At 27.7% G+C, this 21,519-nt stretch overlaps 1 protein-coding gene and 1 long non-coding RNA gene across 2 annotated transcripts in view; one reads left to right on the forward strand and one right to left on the reverse strand.

Moving 5' to 3' along the window:
- Positions 1-12,061, forward strand: part of LOC139425715 (uncharacterized) — a 51,800-nt gene extending 39,739 nt beyond the window's left edge. The window contains exon 3 of the long non-coding RNA XR_011636878.2: positions 11,592-12,061. This is a non-coding gene — a long non-coding RNA (uncharacterized LOC139425715). The remainder of the gene's footprint in view (positions 1-11,591) is intronic.
- LOC107438521 (frequenin-2) overlaps positions 1-21,519 on the reverse strand; it is a 220,174-nt gene that overhangs the window by 29,890 nt on the left and 168,765 nt on the right. The window contains exon 2 of the mRNA XM_016050829.4: positions 14,273-14,297. Coding sequence (XP_015906315.1) covers positions 14,273-14,297 — 25 coding nt within the window. The remainder of the gene's footprint in view (positions 1-14,272; positions 14,298-21,519) is intronic.

The following is a 21,519-nucleotide window of genomic DNA, read 5'->3' on the forward strand; positions in this document are numbered from 1 at the left end:
GCCGACTCAATTTCGGGCTTACGACAACTAATGTTCAACTACGTAGCCTTGTAATTTTGAACCCAATCCAGAAGACAAGGGAACTCCTGTATCAAGTATTGGATGAAAATTGCCTTCGTGGAGGACTTTTTGCTTAAACTAACCCGCATTTGCGTTACATGGAGAGAAAAACTACGAAAACCTCCCACGATTAGCCTAACGGCAAGGGGAATCTAACCCATGATTCGTCTACCACTGAAGATATTTTACTCTAACACTGTGGTTGGTGCGAACTGAATGCGGAATTCGCATCAACCAGCTATAGCTGGAATTCGAACCCGGTTTACCCCATTGGAACACAAAGGATGTACATCCTGAGCCACCACTGGGCAATTAGTGATTTTTTTTTTCCTTTTCTTCCAGACGTGGACACGTACCTAGGTTTGCAAAACCCCTAACCGTATAGTCCACGTCTGGACGACATTCTAGCTCGCGCAAAACTCGACACATAAGTAAACCATTGCAAAATTCATAACTGCACAATACAGATGATACAGATGACAATAAAGATGACAATAATTCGTATCACATTAGTTAAAAAAAAAATATATATATATATATTTTTTAATTAGTGATATTGCCTTATGCCAAATGTCAATACTAACAATCCGAGTTGAAGATAGAGGGTTGCTTTTCTTCTTGTTTTTCAGTGGTTCCATCTATGGCCAAGAATATTACGTCTGCCACATACATACATCACAGCCTGTTTCACTGGGAGGGATCATTTACACACCTCTCATCCATCCATAGATCGTAATTTTGGTCAGATCCAGAGCATGAACAATCTCTAATCCAATACCCTCAGAGGTTTTGATTTGTTGGGAGAACTTAGAGGACTTTGTGACCCCGACATATTTAGTGTCATTGGTCACCATTTTGTTTATGGGGAACAAACTTACAACCTCTTGGACATGGGCCCAACACTATACCAACCTTCCTTAAACTGTATCCTCTTAAACAGTTTAAAGCAATTATACTAACCAAATTTTTTCACCGTCTAGTTGTTGTCCACGACTTTGCCCTTGCGGAAGTAATTTAATTTCAATTTTAACTATTTTTTTCATGATATATCCGCGTTATTGTCAAAGGTCAAAATTCTATATGTATTAAATTTTTATAAATTAAAATAAATCCGGCAGCCATTAAGTCACACAAACCACTATAAAAAAGAGTTAGAGACATTTCAACAAAGTAGGCAGCAAAAGTATTTCCATTTCATTCGTGAGATAACATTGAAATATCATTCCAATGATCCATTGCGTGATGTCCTCTCGCACCTCTCTACACATTTGAGTAACGCATAATATCTATTTCATTTGTCAAAAAATGGAAGTTCCCTCACCAATTATTGACACGACAGCATGCCGAACCATAGCACCTTTTATGTTTAAAATTTCGACAGAATATGAGCCTCAAAAGCAAATCTAAATAAATACTTCATAACTAAGTTATGAGATATATACAAGATATATACACACACATAGATTAAATGAACTCATAACCAAATAACAGAGTTAATTAGTTGTGGATTTATTTTTATAAATCCCAGTTAATTTAAAAATGGTAAATCTAGACAACAAATTATGTAATATCAAAAAATGATAAAGCGTGTCATTTAAATTAAATTTATTTCTACTCTTTTGCGGTTGAAAACTATTAACTTGCTGACAAAATTGATTGATGAAGACAAATTTAAATGCCCTTTTGCAATATCGGAAATCAATGAACTAAATGGCATCCTGCCTTTCAACTTTTAAAATTAATGAAGCTTTTTTTACTTGACGAAAACCACGCAGTTAGAACTTGAAGCAAAACAAAAATTAGCAATTTCGATTTTATTAAGAAGTAACATGTATTGATTTATGATACAATGTTTTGTTAGTACTATTTTTAAGTTTATTAATGACTATGTAATATGACAGAAAGATGACCGCATTATGCAAATTTGCATTTTTATGCAGATAAGATATAGCAAACGATATGAATAATACGAGTTCGATAACTATTGCAAATCGAGAAATACTTTTTTCTGTAGAAAATTTCAAATGCTTCCCACTAAATATATGGTAAACAACTGAACATGTTGAACTAAGCATGTTTGAATCTAAATTATATAATACATAATAACCAATTTGCTATTGATGATGCTGAAATATTATAAGTATTTATTGCAAATGAATGTTTATATTTTTTAAATGCATTATAGTAAATATTCGGAGGCTGGCTATTTTTCAACTTACTTTTATGAGAGAACCATTTTAACAATTTTTTAATGGTTTGGATTAAATCTTTTTTTTTTTACGTTTAATATCGAATATTTTCTATGATGTTAATTAGTGCTTATGCTTATTTTGAGATTGGATTTTGAGTGCTGCGTAGCAAATATATATTTTCCGTACACTGAATTATTTATTTCCGTACACTGAATAATTATAATAACTGAATAATACGTAAAATATTTTATATAACATTATATTTTCCGTGTACAGTATAAATATTTTCCGTACACTGGATAAAAATATGGCCAAAAACTGCCAAAATATGGTAAAATATACAGGGTTTCTGGCTCTATGAGAACGCCAAAAGCACGGTAACTTTTAATACAGCTCTCTGATAATGATTTCGATAAAAAGTGATCTGATAACAATATATGAGATAAAACTTGGTAAATAGGGTAAAATTTGATAAGTTTGACCTGAAACATGATACCTTTAAGCAAGGCATGGAAACCATTTATCCGATTCGATTTACTTTTCAGTTTTGTAGTTCTTATTAAATATGTTTTAACAAGAACTGTAAATTTGAACATCAGAATTTACGGCAAGCCGTTATCATATAAACATAAAGATTAGCGGATGATTTGTTTAAATACCATATATTTTTCTTTTATTATCGAAATTATAGTTTTTTAACCAGAAATATTATTTTCATACAAGTTCGGTAATTTAACGAGAATTATTTTCTCCGCGTAGCCTGTTACCTAGTTGGCATACTTAGTATAAAAATGGAAATTTTGGCCTCTAAACAAAACATCAAAGAATTGTCCATCCAAATGAGTATGACGAAAGCGATAAACAAGCGTTTGTATAAAATTCTCCTCAAAAGACGAAGAGGTTGACAGGAAAATCAGAATACTCCTAAATTATTAAAAAATAAAATGTTTAAAAAATGCGATAATGTAGTTGCCAACCCAATAACATAAAGTATCTATTTTACTTGAAATCGTGTTTTAATAAGAACTATAACTTTAAAAACCGGAATAATTGAATTACTGGTAAACCGTTATCATATGAAAAGAAACATTAACAAATGAATGATTTAAATAACGCATATCCTGGTTCTATTTACTAGAATTATGGATTTATTTTATCAGAAATGTCATTCTGTAAGGTATGCAGTGTGATAATTTTAGCAGAAGTTTTCTATCTTTGTTGGTAATTGGCGAAACAATTTTGCACCGTAACCATAATTGCAATAAAGAGTTTTGGGCTGAAATAACTTCAAAAAATTAAACTGACTCATCGATATAGAAATTAGTTTCTTATGCTTGTAGTAATTAAAGAACCTTATAAAAATTATGTGATGTCTTTTCAATTCCTAAATTCACATTTCTATAATATTAACTGTTAAGTCAATACATTTTATTAATAAGTTTTGCCACATCACGTAAAAACATTAACGTCAAAAAATCATAAAATAATTTGATGAAAAAATTTTAAATGACAGTTAATTAAAATATGATATTTATTTGAAATAAGTTTACATTAAGTGGGGAGGATGCATCTTTTATACCACAAGTATTTTACTATTCTTTAATCCATTAATGTATCTCACTTCTATGCCTTTAAATAAAATAAAAATTGCATTGGAATAAAGCAATTAATTAAATATATCAAAATATACTCATAGTTCATACTTTAAAGTCGTAGAATAAAACTGTTATTCTTGACTAGATTGTCGCTAATTAATTGAATAAAATTAGAAATTTTTTTGTATTCCACCATAATTAAGGAAATATAATTAGCAGTAAATTTAAATCATACCATATTAAAAAATTGCGATTCAAGTAATTTTGTAGTATGTGAAAAATATGCTTACAATATACTCTGTATGTTCGAGCATCATTTACACAAATAAAATGTAACATTTTAGAACATTGAAATAAGAGAAAAGAGCAAACAAAGAATGTAAAAAAAATTAAGAAAATAAGCCGAAATAACTCATTTTTCATACTTTAACTTCTTAAAATAAAACCAAATGTAAGCGACGAAATTGACTCATCTCAATTCAGAGAATTTCGAGATATTCAAAACACACTACAACAAAAACCACGATACATTTAAAACATGATTACAGATCTTTCGAACTATGTGTAAAAGGTACCTACAATATATTAAATGAATTTCGACATTATTTTCACAGGTAAAATACCACAATTTGTACATTGAAATAAAATAAAAGAACAAACCAAGAAGGGAATAAAATATTCAAGAAAATGAACAGGTATAAACTTCGATTTTCATTCCTTAATTTCTTAGAATAAAACAGAATATAAAATGACTAGAATGACTCTAATTAGTTCAAAATATTTCTAAATTTTTATTATTTCTAGCACGCTATAAAGATAACTGCGCTATAATGATAACTTTAAAGCAAGAAATAAAACGCAGTACAATACAAAATTTCTGCTTCTTTGCAAAAACTCATTTTTCTAACAGGTCGGATATCTAAGTCAAATACAAAAAAGGGTCGAGGGTATAAGTGAGGATGAAATTAAAGGTTACCATAGAAACCACCAGTAAAAAGAGTGAGACGATCTCCTTTTGAAACAGTACCTATTGCATTATGTAGCTGAATTCTTTATAATGACTATAAAAGAAATATTTTAATGACTTGAAAAATTTCTTTCCTTTTACGTTTTCATTATTATTTATTTAACTTTTCTTGTCAGAATTTAGTTGTATAAATCTTTTTTTTTCAAATATTTTTGCATCAAACTTTTTTTCTTCGCAAATTTGCTAATATTTATTGTCTTATACGTCTGAAAGTTATTTTCCTTACAAAAAGCATTTATTTGCTTAAAAATGAATTCATTTTAATGCAACATATCTTCATATTTCAAATCAAAATAAAAGTATTAGATAACTGCATGAAATTTAGAAAAAGTGTGCACTTTTTTAGAGTGTATTTTAAATATATATATATATATATATATATATATATATATATATATATATATATATATATATATATATATATATATATATATAGCATAATAAATAAATACAAAAATGGATACCCAACTAAAGTACTTAAATTCCATGTGAAGACATTGAGTTAAATGTATATAATTGTAAATAAATTTTCTAAATACATTTTTGTTAATTTTGTTTTGTTTGTCTAATTTTTATTATGTGCAAATCCATTTGGGATAAATCCATGGCAAAAATTATGTGCAAAACAGGCAATTCATGTTTCTTTCTCTTTTCTATTTTATTTTACTCTTTTCTTAAATAAAAGTTAATTTTCTAAAATTATTAATCCAGCATAATATTACCTTACTCACATCCATTTTTGGGCTCATTCTTGGTGACTAACAAATCAAACGCACTTCAGTACTGCAGTAAGAACGTACTATAAAACAGAACACCTTAATTTACGCTTTTATCTAAACTTGCACTTCTGTTTTCATATTTTGTAGTCTGGCAATCCTATTACGAAAATATTTTAAATAGTTTTTTAAATTTCCCGTTCATGTAAGTTTATATTAACTCGCTACTCGCTTTATAGATTTCGTTTTATGTTTTATTCTGTTTTTTTCTTTGCATTTTATTTTATATTTTTACGTGATATGTTTGCTTAATGTATTCTATCTTATTTGTTGTAAAATTCTTTTGAGTGAACCTCACACATTTGTATTGATGTATTTTGCTTTGACTAAATTGAGACAATATTAGAAAGCACTACTTTTTGCGAATATAATCGTGTGAGATGATGAAAAGATTACATATTTTATTTTATGGAATTTTATCAGCTTTTTTCTTTTTTTCCACATTTTTGTTATTTATATTATTGTTTTTCTTTTTCCCTTTTTTCATTTCTCTGTAGTTTCTTCTATGTTTTCTCTACATTTTTACTGTTTCAGATCTATGAATTCTTTTAAAACGAGAAATTTTACAATAGTTTTTCAAAAATTTTACAATAGTTAAAGTTCGTTTTGGTTAGACGAAAAAACTTTTGAAAATAAAATTTATTGGTCGCATAATTAGTTATGGAAATTTTGTAGTTTAGTTCTGAAAAAGTTTCAAATTCATTTTTTTTATCTATCATAGGCAACATTGAGATAATTATCATATTTATTTTTTTAATGTTAGCATATGTTGAACTCAGCATTTTAATTACAAATTCGTCATGAAACCCACGATTCCGTACGTACACGCAAGAGACAAAAATTAATTACACTCTCACTTGAGTAACCCGAGTTTATATATTTTTTTGACATTTTCAACATTCAAATACTTGAGATTTTACTTATATAAAACGGCAGGTCACCGGAAGTGGCTGGAGCGACTTTTAATATAAGGTACACTTTAAAATATTTCATTTTACAATGCATACTCTTAACCAAATCTTTTTATTCCTTTGGTTTGTTTGTAAAGTATAAACTGTAGCAAAATAAAATATACATTGAACGCATAGATAATACTGATAGCACATATTTCAACAGATTCTAAGAAAATCCCTTTCTTTACGATAATCTGATCTAATATTTATGGACTGTGGCCATTTCTTCTTACAGCACCCAAATTCTGATAAATTGATGGTGGGTGTTAGAATAATAAGTTCACTAGAACCAAAGTTGGGAATTATATGCTTCAATACTGAATAAAGTTGTCCATAAGAAACGCTATTTTTAATGCATAACTTATTGTAACGAATTCACATTTTTATTTTTTAACAATCTATTATATATAATTCTTTTACGTGGCTCCCAAATTTTGGCTGTATTTCTTTTCCGCCGGTGGCAACGTTTGCTTTGTTTTGAAAACACCAAAGCATTCTGCCTTTTAATGATGTGTTTCTGATCTAATATATATAATTCTCTTACGTGTCTCCCAAATTTTGGCTAAAGTACTTTGTACAACTAAATAAGATTCTTTTCACAACAGTTAAATATTTACTTTATTTTCTTCATTCATAGATAAAACAGTCGGCAAAGAATTCTGTTAGGTTAAAAAACATTTCGCTAAAAAAATAACGAATTCTAAAAGAAATAAAAATAAACAACTTAAAAATTAAAAATGCTGTTGCCAGCCGTAGAATTTTTTGAAAGTTAACTTAGCAACATAAATCAAAATGACATAGAAGAGCAACTAGATCAAAATTATGATACCTGAGCGCTTGACGTAACAAATCCTTCAATTCTAAAAGTGTTGTATCGCCAAATGCCCAAATTAACAATTGTGTTCTTAAAGTAATTCTATGAAAAGTTTCAAATTAACAACCTACTTCTACAACTGCTTCTTGAAGAACTTGGCTCATTGATTAAAAATATTGTTTTAATTTTACAGTACTAACTTTACTTCTACTTTCATTATTGCTATGACCCTCTTCCATTACATTTTACAACTTCATGCTAAATTTGAGGACTTTAAGTTGTTTTGTAGTTGAATACTGACATTTAGAAATGTGTACATAAAAAAATAATATTTACAGGTTAAGAGTTTCCTCAGAAAAATTTGAATTGTTGACATTGAACTTAACAATAGAAACAATCATTTTTGCGAAAAATTGAATTGTATTGTTGACATCAAAACTAAAACTATTGTGTTACAACTTAACAGTACTACATTAAGTTATACTTTAGAATTGCCTCGGAGAAATTTGAATTATTAGCAATGACTTAAGCAAAAAGTTTTATTTTAACTGACAAATACTATATTATAATTTTAACTTTTTCTATGACTATACTCATTTTCTTACTCTTTTCTTCGTTTTTCATACATTTCATTTTTTTGTGATAAAATAAAAAACTTATAGTTGTTCTGCTTCTGAACACTGATGAAAACACAAAATGATGGGCTTCATCAACAATCAAAAATATCTACATTTATTTTACAATTTCCATATTATTAAGGTGGCGCCATTCAGAGAATTAAAAATACAAAATTATCTTCATCAAAGCCGATGGTTTACATCCGGCGTTCAGTGGCAGACTACTATTTCATATTGTTTTACAACACATGGCTTTAGCCCTCTGGTGGGAAAGACTTTAAAACAAAACTTACAACAGTTACTTTTCTCAACAACTGAAATTTAGAATAGTGTGATTAAGAAAAATATCTGAACTGTTTGCAATTTCAAATGAATATTGAAATGTACAGGTTTAGAATTTTCTACAGTGAAAAGTTTTCGGAACTTCAGCATTCAAAAAAGTATACAAAAACTAGACGTTAAGAACGTATCCAATGAGCGAGCAAAGCAAGCATTGGATTGCGAAGCAATCCGAAATTAACTGTGAAAGCAGTTCCGGGGGTTGGTGAGCGCCAGCGAGCAGGGGGCGAAGCCTCCTAGTAAGTTTATAATGCTCGATTTATATTTTAAAACAAACAGTTGAGGATAGTTTTTTTTATCACAATTTGAGGATGCTTAATAATCAACTACGTATTTAAAAATTATATTGTAGTCCGGAAAAAAACGTCACAAAAGGATCAGTTCCTATACGATTATTTTTAGCCGATATCTATGTTATCGGTTAAACTATAAATTCACCGGAATTGTAGTTAAGTTTCATATGTTTGGAAATTAGATAAATTTATCCAAAAATAAACGCTATCTTCAATGTATAACAGATTGAGCCGTGGTGTCTTAGGGGATAGAGAACTCGCCTCCTAATGAACCGGGTTCGAATCACAGCGACGGCTGGTTGATTCGAATTCCTCACCCCCTCTCACCGATCTCACAGTGATGACGTAAAATATCCTCAGTTGTAGGATCAAGGGGTAAAGTTCCCTTGCCGACAGGCAAATCATGTGAATTTTTCGTGGTTTTCCTCTCCCCCTAACTCAAAAAGTCCTTCACGAAAACAAATTTCTTCCAATACTAGATCCAGTTCTATTCCATTTCCATGAACCGAAAATCCTCAAATCATCGTGAATCCTAAATCGCCAAAAATTGAAAAAGAAATCGTCAAAATATTATTGTCATTTACAGCGATATTGTAATTAATTGCGGTAATATGTAATACTAGCATTGTGGTAATAAATATCTAATATGCTAATATAGATCTGTAATGGCCTCTAGAAACAGAATACAGTTCTTTATCTTATAATCCCTCTGAACTTAAAAGCGTTAACAGTTAAGCTCCAAGTGTGTTATGTAGTATTTATACTTCTTGACCCGCAATGGTTATGGAGATAGAGCGTTCACCTTCCAATGAAGCGAACCGGGTTTGAATCCCAGTCGATACGAATTCCGCACCCGGCTTGCACCGACCACAGTGTTGACGTGAAATATCCTCAGTTGTATACGGATCAGGGGTTAGAGTCCCCTTGCCGTCAGGCTAACCGTGGGAGGTTCTCCTGGTCTTCCTCTCCATGTAACGCAAATGCGGATTAGCTCCATCAAAAAGTTCTCCACGAAGGCAAATTTCTCCCAATACTCGATCCAGGAGTTCCCTTGTTTTCTGGATTGGGTTCAAAATTGCAAGGTTAGGGAGTTGATCATTTTTGGTCGTAAACCAAAAATTAGGTCAACAACGGATATAGTTCAGAATATATAGTTCAGCAAAGGCTATAAAATATATAACAGATTGCAATGAATTCACTATCTTTTGTAATTGTTAAGCATAGTACTAGATTTATATTATGAAATAGATTCATACCACACTTTGATATGCAACTATACTAAAAATATATTATAGTCCAAGAGAAAAGTCCTCAAAATTACAAATATATTAATATTAATATGTTGTTTCATATTGTTGTGATATATATTGTTATGATATATATTTTTTTCTATAATTTGTACAAGTGATTTTCCAGAACAGAGATTCTTTTTTATGTCTTTGGTGATTGATCAAACTTTTCAAAGACCTTTTTATTATATTATAATTGTATTATAATTTCTTTTTATTATATTATAAATTTTTTATTTCATTTCGTATCGTAATTAATTTCGTTTTTTTTTTTTTACTATTTTTACGTTTACAGTATCTCATAGCCTTATAATCAGAAAATATTATTTCTCAATTTGATAAAGTTAATATTTTTAAAAAAATTGTTATATCCGAGAAATAATGTCAGAAAATATGCAATCAGTGCCACAATGCAATTTAATTTTTTTAACGTTTTGTATACGCAATTTATCAGCTAAATCAGAACCATTTCTGTGAAAAAAATTGCAATTAATTATGCAATGTGCCTACAATCAGTATTAAAATGGTGAAAACTTTATAATTTTAATGAAATTCTGTTCTGAAAGCTTAATTTATATTATCGGTGAAATTAAATAGTTATAAACAAATTAACTAATTACAATAAAATGCATATTGTTAGTTCCTGTTCTACAGGCTGTTAGTTTTTTCAAATAATTTAATATTTTTGTATTTATACACTAAGAAGCTGAACATGAATTAATTTATTATTGATAACTCATTTAATAAGTAATTAACTTATTGAGTATTTATTAAAAATTAATTATTTTTTCCTCCATCAATTTTTATAAACGAATCATAAAAAAATGTTCAAATAATCAAGTTTTTCTCAAAACTTCAACTAATTCACTCTGGGTCATGCAGGCCTGTGAGAAGGATGGGCTATCTCCCTCAATTTCCATTTGATATATTAATTAGCAACAGAGTGGTAAAGAAAAGGGAAAATTACTTATGAAAGTATACCAACTTGAAATATTCGAAAGAAAAATCAAGAGAGTTACTGTAGAAAAAAATCATAAAAACAATTATAGGGCAACGCGGAATCGTAAAGAAGGTATCCATTGATTTTAATCCATCACTTTAAAATCCTTTCCATTTATAGACTTATGATGACGTACAAAAAGTTCAATTAGATGTCTGAAGGATTAAGATCAGGAAGGAATCAAAATATATTTTTACATGTCTGTAAATCGCTTACAACCAGGAATTAGACAGCTGTTTATGACATGATACTTTTAGAAGAACAGCTTAGGAGGAGATGATAAATATTAAACTGGAATTAAGTGAACACTGCTAGTCTAAACCAAAGAAGTTTTTATATTACTGTGACGCACATCACATCACCAAATGTGGAAAATTACTGTCCTTGGTCCGACAACAGAAATAAGGTATTTCGAGAAAATTCTTGAATAAATGATTCAAATAATATATATATATATATATATATATATATATATATATATATATATATATATATATATATATATATATATATATATATATATATATATATATATATATATATATATATATATATATATATATATATATATATATACATATATATATATACATATATTGTTATATTTTTATACTGTTTTATTTTGTTATATTTTAGCAAAAGTTGGTTTTAATGTCTGAAAAATATGTCTATCTCCTCCAGTACTCATCCTATGTATTCATCGCTTCAGATAATGTCTGTATTTGATATACTGGTATCTGGATACGAAGACTCATCATGATAAAGAAGAAAAACATGTGATTTATTACATCTGTGTTTATTTCTCGATCAAACAAGTACATAAGAAAGTGACGAAACTCAAACGTTAAGTAATCGAACCCTGTATGGATCACTTTTGAATGCATTCAGATATCATTCTATTCACACAATCAATTTATGATATTATATTTAAAATATATGTACAGTATTTAATATCCTAATGTGACGCGGTCTATAAAGTCCTGTAACATAGATAAACACAGATATTTTTTTTTATCAATTTTTGCCTAGATTTCAGTAATAATTTTACTCTTTTTTTTTTCTCTGATTTTTGTATTATTATTTTTAATTAAATTATTTTGAAGTTGGTCTTAGTATAATATCATCAGTTTAAATCATAACGATTGCAATAATTTCAATTTTTCTTGTTTTTATAAATCTATAATACATTTTGTAAAATATTCCTTTTTTATGATAAAAATCATGAAAGACGCAAACAATATCCTTCAAAAAATTTAAGTACAAGTAATTTTGATACTATTTTGCTAGACAGTAATAAGAGACTACAAAAGATTTTTAACTATGTCTATTTAAAATTTAAATTTAAGAAAAGTAAAAGAAATATTACGCGAAATGTATAAGATAAAAAATTACATTAGATTCATTATAAGGTCGGTGGATAGCTATAAAGCCATGATATTCAACAAGGTAGAAAAATCACTTTCCCAAAATATCATTTTAATTCAAATTTAATAATAAGCTTCAATTATATATTTATGTAAACATAATCTCCCCTTTTAATAATGTTGGTAGAAAAAGAAAGTTTCTTTACAGTTCCTGAAGCTCAGAGATAATTTAATTGAATTTAAAAATTACCATAAAGGTTTCATCAGTCTGCCTTTCTTTAAAAATATTAAACAAATCTTGAAATCTGTTTCCGTCTGTGATTGATTTATGAGACATATTTGAAATTTCCTTTTGAGCCAAATATGAACAACCTAGTTAATATATTGATGATATGGTTTTGAAATCTAAAAATTGAGTTTGCTTAAAAAGGAAGATTAAATTAGAATAAAACATAAATATTAAATGATACTAACTGAATCAGATATTTGAGGAAATTTTTTTTTTTACAAATAACTCTTAATAGCATGAATCATTGTCGAATAATATAAGAACTAATATTTTTGTAATAGAGCTTAAGTAATAGTTATGCTATAAGTTACTATCAGTAATTATAAGTGTGGAACATAAATTAGATTACCCTCTTGGAAATTTTGTTTGAAATTCGGAGTGTTATGTGATAATTTAAAGTAATAATTTTCTTCTTCAAGAAAAATAACCATTACCCATAATAGTAACAAACCTCAAAACATTTATTAGAAATGTTTGTTAATTTTTACGGCCAGATCAGTTCTTGGAGAAAAAACCTCAATGTCTGTAATTGCAACAAACGTCAGCGAAATTAGTAAAGTTCAACTTTAATTTGTAATTGTTAAATGTTTTATATAAAGTTTCTTAACTCATTTCGGTAATTTGCACTCTATTACACGGTGGTCAAAGCATTAAGGTATGGGCACAAATGTTCCGAATTCGATACCAGATGATATAAAATAAAATAAATGTCATATCGAACATTTCGGATAATCTAAAAAATATTGATGAAGGAAAAAAAAATATACCTCATGATGATAATTCATGACAGACTCACAAAAATCATCACCTATAAAACATTTAAATGATCAAGGGCGTCATACTTTTATGCTTTTATGTATTGATTGAAATACAGTTTACAGTTGTTAAAAACATATAGGTCATAAAATTAGAAAAAAACTTATTGTCTTTCTTACATTATAATTGTTATTATATAGGCACGTTTCGGAACAAGAGAAGTATATTTAAAAACAAAAAAAGTTATTTTCATAAATAATAGTTTACAGAATTTGAGATTAATGTAAATGCCAATTAAAATAAATAAATAAATTAAAGAAAGTTCAATGTTCAAATAATAATTATAATTCTTTCAACTAAATGCAAACATTTCTGCTTAAAGTTTTGATAATAGTCAGAAATAATGTAATTTTTTACCTTACTTGCAATAGATTGTATCCCAAATCTTAACTGATAGCTGCATGTCAAACATTAAACACTTACTTCAATTACTGACTTAGTATATTTCACTGATAAATTATCGAAAGCCATAAAGAAGTAATAATAAAAGTTTTATATGCAATTACTTAGAGAAACTCTATGGGTTTTTATTTTTGCTTTATTCCAACGGCAAAATCTTGATCCCTTAACGTTACCCTTCGGGCATCTATGAGCCTGAATCACACAGGTGAACAACATTATACATGCCACACTGCTACATATACCCGTTCGTAAGGTGGGTTACATCCATACAACTAAAGGTGTAAACACAGAGGGAAAGAGAGTGGCATTCGAACCCGCAACCGTTGATTTCGCACTCAGGTTCCCTGAGCGCTCATTCACTTGACTCAGAGTATGAATGTAAAATACATTCCGAAATGAGAGTTGTCCTTAATTAAAGTTGGAAAAAAAACTGAAAAACTACTCACCACTGCCGAACTTCTTTTTCCGTAACTGAAAATAGAAAGGAAAGAAATTTTACTTTTATTTGTACATTAAAACAATAAAATTAAACTAAAATAATATTTAAGCAAATAATCTCTAGAAGCTGAGGTGGAAAGATATTACTTGTTAAAAAACTTACATCCCATCAAAAACATGCAATTCGGAAATAATAGACTTCATGTTTCAAGCGCTCAAAAAAATTTTTTCAAGACTTGGGAGATGTTTATAAGAATAAAAGCCTATGTTTTATTTATCAAATGAAGTTCATTTATTTTTCATAAGTTTATGTTTAATTTTGTTTCTTTTCATTCGCATCTAGCTGGTTTGGTAAGTGGGCACGTATTTTTGAGTGCTTGAAAGATGTTGACTGTTATTCACAATTCGTATGTTTTCGAAGTGAAAGAAGTTTTTTTTTTAAAAAAAAGCAATAAATTGATATTTAATACATTTATTTGAAGTCTTATGGCTTTTAACTAACTTGCCACAGGACTTTCTATTTTCATGACTCTAAGAAGACAAAATTCCAGGCTTTTGTTTTTTTTTTAAAGCCAACTTGACGTTATATAATTTATACGTACTAATAAGAAAACTACTTGAAATTGGAAAGAAAATATATTACAAACTTTAGTTAAAATATCACTATATATTTATTTTATGATAAGTTTTCATAATTCATAACAAGCTTCCATGCCTAAAAACAATGAATATTTTATTATACAGTATTACATATACCGTTTTGTATAAACAGTTTAATTGTAATAACTCAAATCTATAAGTTAAATTTGAAACTGAAATATTGAAATTAAAACTGAATAATGGAAATAAATATATCGTATTTAGTGAAAATAGAAAAACATCTTTAAAGCTATTAAAAACGGACGTTTATTAAAAACAAAATGAATACACGTTTACAATAGTTCACAAAACGAATTAAGTTGGCAACGGCTTTGAAGAGTTATAAAATGTAAAAGATAAAATTTATTCCTTCAAAGTAAAGGAAAAATAATGTAATAAAAAATCAAAATTTGATGAAGGGTAAAATTGAAATGTAAGAAATAAAAGTTATTTCCATAGAGGAAAAAATATACTTAAATTTTCCTAGTTCGTAAATCTAAACTGAGAAAACATAAACTTCTGAAAGCGATTCAGTTTGAAATCTTGTAAAAATAAATGGAGTGAGGGAAAAAAAAGCACTGCGAAAATTGGATGGATCTTAGAATGTATCCAATAACAGATGTAAAGAGAGGAAAGTTTTCAAAAAAGAAAGAATGTCAACAAAAAATTGATGTAAGCAAATCCGACAAAAGCTATGAAAGGCATTTAAAACAAAGAGCTTACAAAGAAAAAGATTTCACTTAGTATCACAAATAGAACTCAGTTTCAATTTACGTATTTATGCTGGGCATAAAAGTAAAAAGATAGAATGAAACATTTGTAAGAATTGTTCTTTTACGGCTTAAAGTGCAGATTTCAACAACGATATTTTCAATATCTGAAAAAGTTTTCGAAAAAATGTGCGTAAGCTCATTTTCAGTTTATTTTCATCATTAAAACCAAACAATTCATGCAATTTTTCAATTTATATTAAAGCGGAAATAAGAGTTATATAAAAATAGAGTAACATATATAATAATAATGTCAAATTAAATATGAAAAATTTAGACAAATAAATTCCATTATTAATAATGCATAACATAATAATAAGCATAATTAATAATGCATCACATAATAATAAGCATAATTAATAATGCATAACATAATAACAAGCATGATTATTAATGCATAACATAAAAATAAGTACAATTAATAATGTATAGCATAATAGTATTATTTATATTTATATCGAGGAAAAATCTATATCATTTGTTATAAATTTTTTCCAGTTCTTTTCGATTCCCATACTTTTTAAAAGAGATTTTCTTTATAGATTCCAGGGAAAGAAAGCAATCGGTTTTGTTTTGAAAAAAAAACATTTTCACTTCCAGCCCTCAATTTTAAGAAATTAGTTTTACATATTTATAAACTTAACACACAGAGCTTCCTTTTTTTTGAGATTCCAATTTATTCGAAAATTATTGCAATTTTAAGTGCTATTCCAAAAATATTTCTCTCTCTCTTCTTTTTTGCTGCTCAAAATATACAAAACTTAGAAACTTAAAATTACGAAATTGTGCAGTAAAAAGTATAGAGAGTACGATGGATTAAAAAATAAATTAAGATCCGACAATTAGTTAGAGAATAATTACAATTTAACTTGTTGGGAAAAAATTCAAAGTTCATGTTTAATCAATCTGTAGCCCGCTGAAATACAACTACGGAGTTTTAACAGCAGTGCCGGGAGTTTACACCAACTATAAGGGTAGACGAGCAAAAAGAGCAAGGAGCAATGCCTTCTACTTTTTTTTTAAAAGAAATTATTAATCATATGGAGAAAATTTTAAATATTTGAACTGGTGCATTTTGTCCTGCATTAAAAAATATAATTTCATTCAATTTCATAAACATTTATCTATTTGAAACTAAAGTCGATTTGTAATTAATTTAGAAACCAAAGATTTACAATTTAATAAAACAATTCATCCATTGTGCTAGAAAGAAAACAAATTTACTTCCTGTAAAATTTAGATCTTTCAGTGCTTGATTATATTTATAATTCCAATCATTGCCCTAGTCCATTTTATAAAGGCAGTTAAACAGCGTTGGTCTTGTCAATCATGTGAATTTTTTTTTAACACGCAGAGTATTAATATTCATATAAAAATTTAAAACATGTTAACCATCATAATCAGGCATTAGTGGTCATATAAATAAATGTATGAAACACCTTGCCCTTTTATTACACACATATAATTGGACCCAAGGTATTTTCTTAATCATTATCAGAATGTGTTTTAATAATAACGCGAGAACAACTTTAAATACGAGATTCAAATTAAAATACGAAGTATTTAATTTTACGAATTTTAAATAAAAGCCATTATATAAATTTAAAATAACACAATATGTATTTTTAAAAAACTAATTTACAAGAAGGAAAAAAAATCAGTGATCGTTCAGCTTTGTATCGGGTAAATTATTTATAAACTATTGATAAAGTTACGTAATCTGATTTCGAAAACCAGAGAAATTATTTTATTTTAAATACACAAACAGATGTAAAAATGAATAACAGGTTAATTTCATTGTTTTAAAACCAAACCCAGTTTTTATAAGCATTAAAAAATGTATATAAAAATACAGATGTATTTAAAATAAATATTTTTCTCAATATTTAGAAGCTTAATCCCAATTCAAAGTCACCGTTTTCGATAGATTCATCGATCGTAATTTAAAGACTAATAATAGAAACCAATTTCTCAGTTTTTATTTTTTTTAGCATATCGCTTCAGCAAACACCCAATTTTGTGTCAACCATGCGGATATGAGAAAATCGCTTCCATTATTTGTATTAAAAAGGTCTGAAAATTTTTAGTCGTGAGTCATTGACGTCATGGTTAAAGTAGAAGTTAAGATCATTGTCCATCCATCTATTGATAACTTATTTTTAACTGTCCTAAATGCTTTCTAAAAATATGAATTTCCGTACATTTTATGCTATAGCGGTTGTTATTTGGATAAGTGATATGAATAAGAATTATATTATTGCATTGCGATGCATGTTATCTGAAATTACACTGTTAAATATGCTACGGTTTCTTTGTATTTTCTTTGCTTCTGAAACTTTATAAAGGAAATGTTAAAAAATGTAGGGTTTTAAGGTGCAGTATTTTCCTTAAATCAGACCATTTTGATAAACTACGTCCTTTATAGTTACGGAAAAACTGCGAATTGTATTCTTCATCATATAAATAAAACTAGAACTAATAGAAGAAAAAAAAAGATTCAATTCTTTTAACACAAGAACAGCCAGATTTTGGTCTTAAATAAAGCCGCCATTTCGGGTCAATTTGACTCTCAGAAAAAATTTGTGTGTTTCCAAAATAAATGAAGTTCTAAATAATGAATATTATTAAAAATACAATATGTAAGAACTATTAGAGATTTAAAAAATGTTTTTCGTTTTACTAACGCAATTACAATATTACATTATAATGTAATATTATATTGCATATTATTCTTTCATAAGAGTGCAATTATAACAAAAATAAATAAACGACGCGAATATAAATATTATACATTAAACTTCACACATTATACATATCTCAGTTGAAATCAAAGCTATATGGCTCATACGTCATACAATAAATTGTCATTATTATTTACATGACAATAATTGTTCCCCTACAATACCAAGATTATAACAAATTAACCACTTATAATCAGTTCGTACATGTTTTTTTTCTTTTAGAAGCAATAACGAAATTATTACTCAAAATGAGCGAAGTAGCTTACTAAACTAAGCTGCTTTTTTTAATCGAATCCAAGATACAATATAATTTCACGAAAGCTGCTTCGCGTGACATTTTTTTTAACTCAGTGTACCTAAATTTCTGTTCTACAATTCATCTTCATAATGTTTGCGAATCTGTAAAATCCAAAACAGACATACAACTTCTTAAAAGAACGTTTTTCTTATAGGGTTGGGGTCAAAATGACCCTTTATGGATGTTTTAGGTATTTCCATAAATATTTATTTTACTAATCAACAGAAAGACATGAAATTTTGATATTGTATACTTAGGAACAATTTCGGTTAAATCAACAAATATGACCTTTGTAACTCACGTGTATGTTCAAAAATAACACAATGGCAAAAAACAATCAAAGTGATCCCAATGGCGCTTCTAGTGTTAAAAATAACAATAAAAAAGAATAAAACAACAAAATCATTACATCAATCAGTAATGAAAATATGCTTAAGCTGTCTTAGTGTGAAATAAAAAGAGTTTACAAGTGTTATAATACAAGTTTAAAAACAAACAAAGTTATACATTTCTCAAAAAAAGAAAATTATTAAGTAACAATTTACTTAATTGTTATTTTACCATATTTGACCAAAATTACGAAGTCAAATAATCATAAGAAAGATGGTATTAAATCTTAACTTTGAGAAGAATTGTTTGTTGACTGTTTTCAACTAATACAGTTAAGCAACCAGAATTTTATCCGCTGCAACTTCACCCCAGCCAATGACATTCGAGCCCAAGTTCTTCGTAAGCTAGAAGCTAATCCTTGCAATAAGGATTACGAATTTATTTTTTGTTTTTCCAGCAGCGAATATCTAATAGTCAATAAACGGATGTCTATAATCAATCAGTAATAGCAATAAGTGCGTGGTAAACGCATTATGAAGCTACTTAGTTCCTTGCAGCTGAGTACGTATATTCCCAAGAAAGGTAATCTGTCAATCTTATGACAAACTGAACGGGGGCTCTAATCTCATCAAAGTTGACGAAACAATATTTCCTTTAACACATGAGGAGTTTCCAGTGCTCTTAACTCTGCAATTGCTGGCCCTTGACTATTAGAATACTAAACTGTCATACATTCATCGGTAACGGCACCTCGGATATGCTTAACACAAAAAATCCAGTATTTCTTTCGTCCTACAATAGATGGAACCACTGGATAAAATAGTTAAGCCCCTTTATAAGGTTCAGTTGACAAAATGCAACTTAATCACAATATTACTCCAATTTCCATCACCTAACAAAAAACCTAACATAAATTCCAGCAAAAGTTACACTTAACTTTCATTTTTACTATTTTAAAGCCATGCTAACTGTAAATGGTTACAAAATTGTAATCACGATTTTTAACTAAATCAGTTGTAAACAATTTCATCCCCATTAAGGACATTAAGGTAAAGACATATTCCTAACCTTAATTTTATGGTCAATTGAATGGACAGATTGCTGCTGGTTATTTTACCGTAATTTCAAAAGAAATTTCTAACAGTGTATTGAACAAATATCTAAGATAGTTTTTAAACTAGTAAGATATAAACTACTTTTTTATTAATAAATCCTCCTGTTTACTATTGCGAAATATTGTTTGCATCTTTTATTAATAACGAAGAATAATCATTTCAATAAAAAAACAGATTTTTGAAATGCGTATAATTGAAAAACGAAAATTCCATTAAAGAAGATATAATGATGTAGTTTTAAGAATAAGCTATTTTAATTAAATTAAATTTCTAAAAATATTAATTTTAAAGTAATCTTATTACTTCCATCATGTTGATGTTAATTTCCATTTAATATTACGAAATTAAACTTTACAAAATATTTTACTAAATGTAAATACCTTTTTAAATTAAAATCCTAACATAAATAATACAAAAAGAAAAATAAAGTCATTAAAAGGGAAATAGAAACTTAACTATTATTATTTACCCTCAGGGATTTAAGAGAAAAAATAGTTAAAAGAAGTTATTTGTAGTTTATTCTCTATCGGGTAATTGGAAATAAAGACGTAAAAAGAGCTGTAAAGTTAATTTACAGTTCTGAATGGTTTTAAGAAAAGAAATATGTTTTTTAATTAAGTCTTGGCTGTATGACATATTTAAAATAGAAAGTCTACAAAACTCTTTATTATTGAACATTAAGGCTACACGCAATTCAATGATTTTTAAATTTTCTTCAACATTTTACTAAGGTTTTGAGTAAATTGTTTTCGTTAATTATGAAATCAGGTAAGAAGCGTGCTTTTCTTTATAAATAGGACACTAGATTTTATTAAAATTTTATATTTATACATTTATTTACTTTTTGAAGTATTTTCTAAAAAAGGAAATATTGTAGAAAAGAGCCTTATTTTCTTGGAAGTGAAGGATAATATAGTTTTTCCTATAACTCTCCGCATAGTGTTTTGTTTTCATAAATAAAAATATATTTTGATTTAAAGATGCATTAAAAAAAGCATTAATTTTCTTTTTTTAAAAAAAAAATTAAATGATTCTGTGCTTTGATTGCATGACAAGATTCATACATTATATTAACCGTTTTATACTTTATATTTACAATTAAAATTTCAATATAGAAATTGTGAGTAAAATAAACATTTAAATGTTTAAAGCAACTTATTTCATCCTATGATTCTCGAATATTGTTAATTTATACTGTTTATATAGATATGATTCTAATTTGGTGCCGATCATTATAAACTCATGAAATCAACTCTACGAGTAAAAAAACAAACATTCTTTTTCGTAAAATCTTTTTTAAGTAAAAGAACATTTTATAAATAAAAAGTTCAGGCATTTTATTTCACACTCTCAATTTTTTTT

The sequence above is a fragment of the Parasteatoda tepidariorum genome, chromosome 8 (assembly GCF_982258835.1).
Source record: "Parasteatoda tepidariorum strain Cologne lab strain chromosome 8, Ptep-v5.0, whole genome shotgun sequence".
NCBI lineage: Eukaryota > Metazoa > Arthropoda > Arachnida > Araneae > Theridiidae > Parasteatoda > Parasteatoda tepidariorum.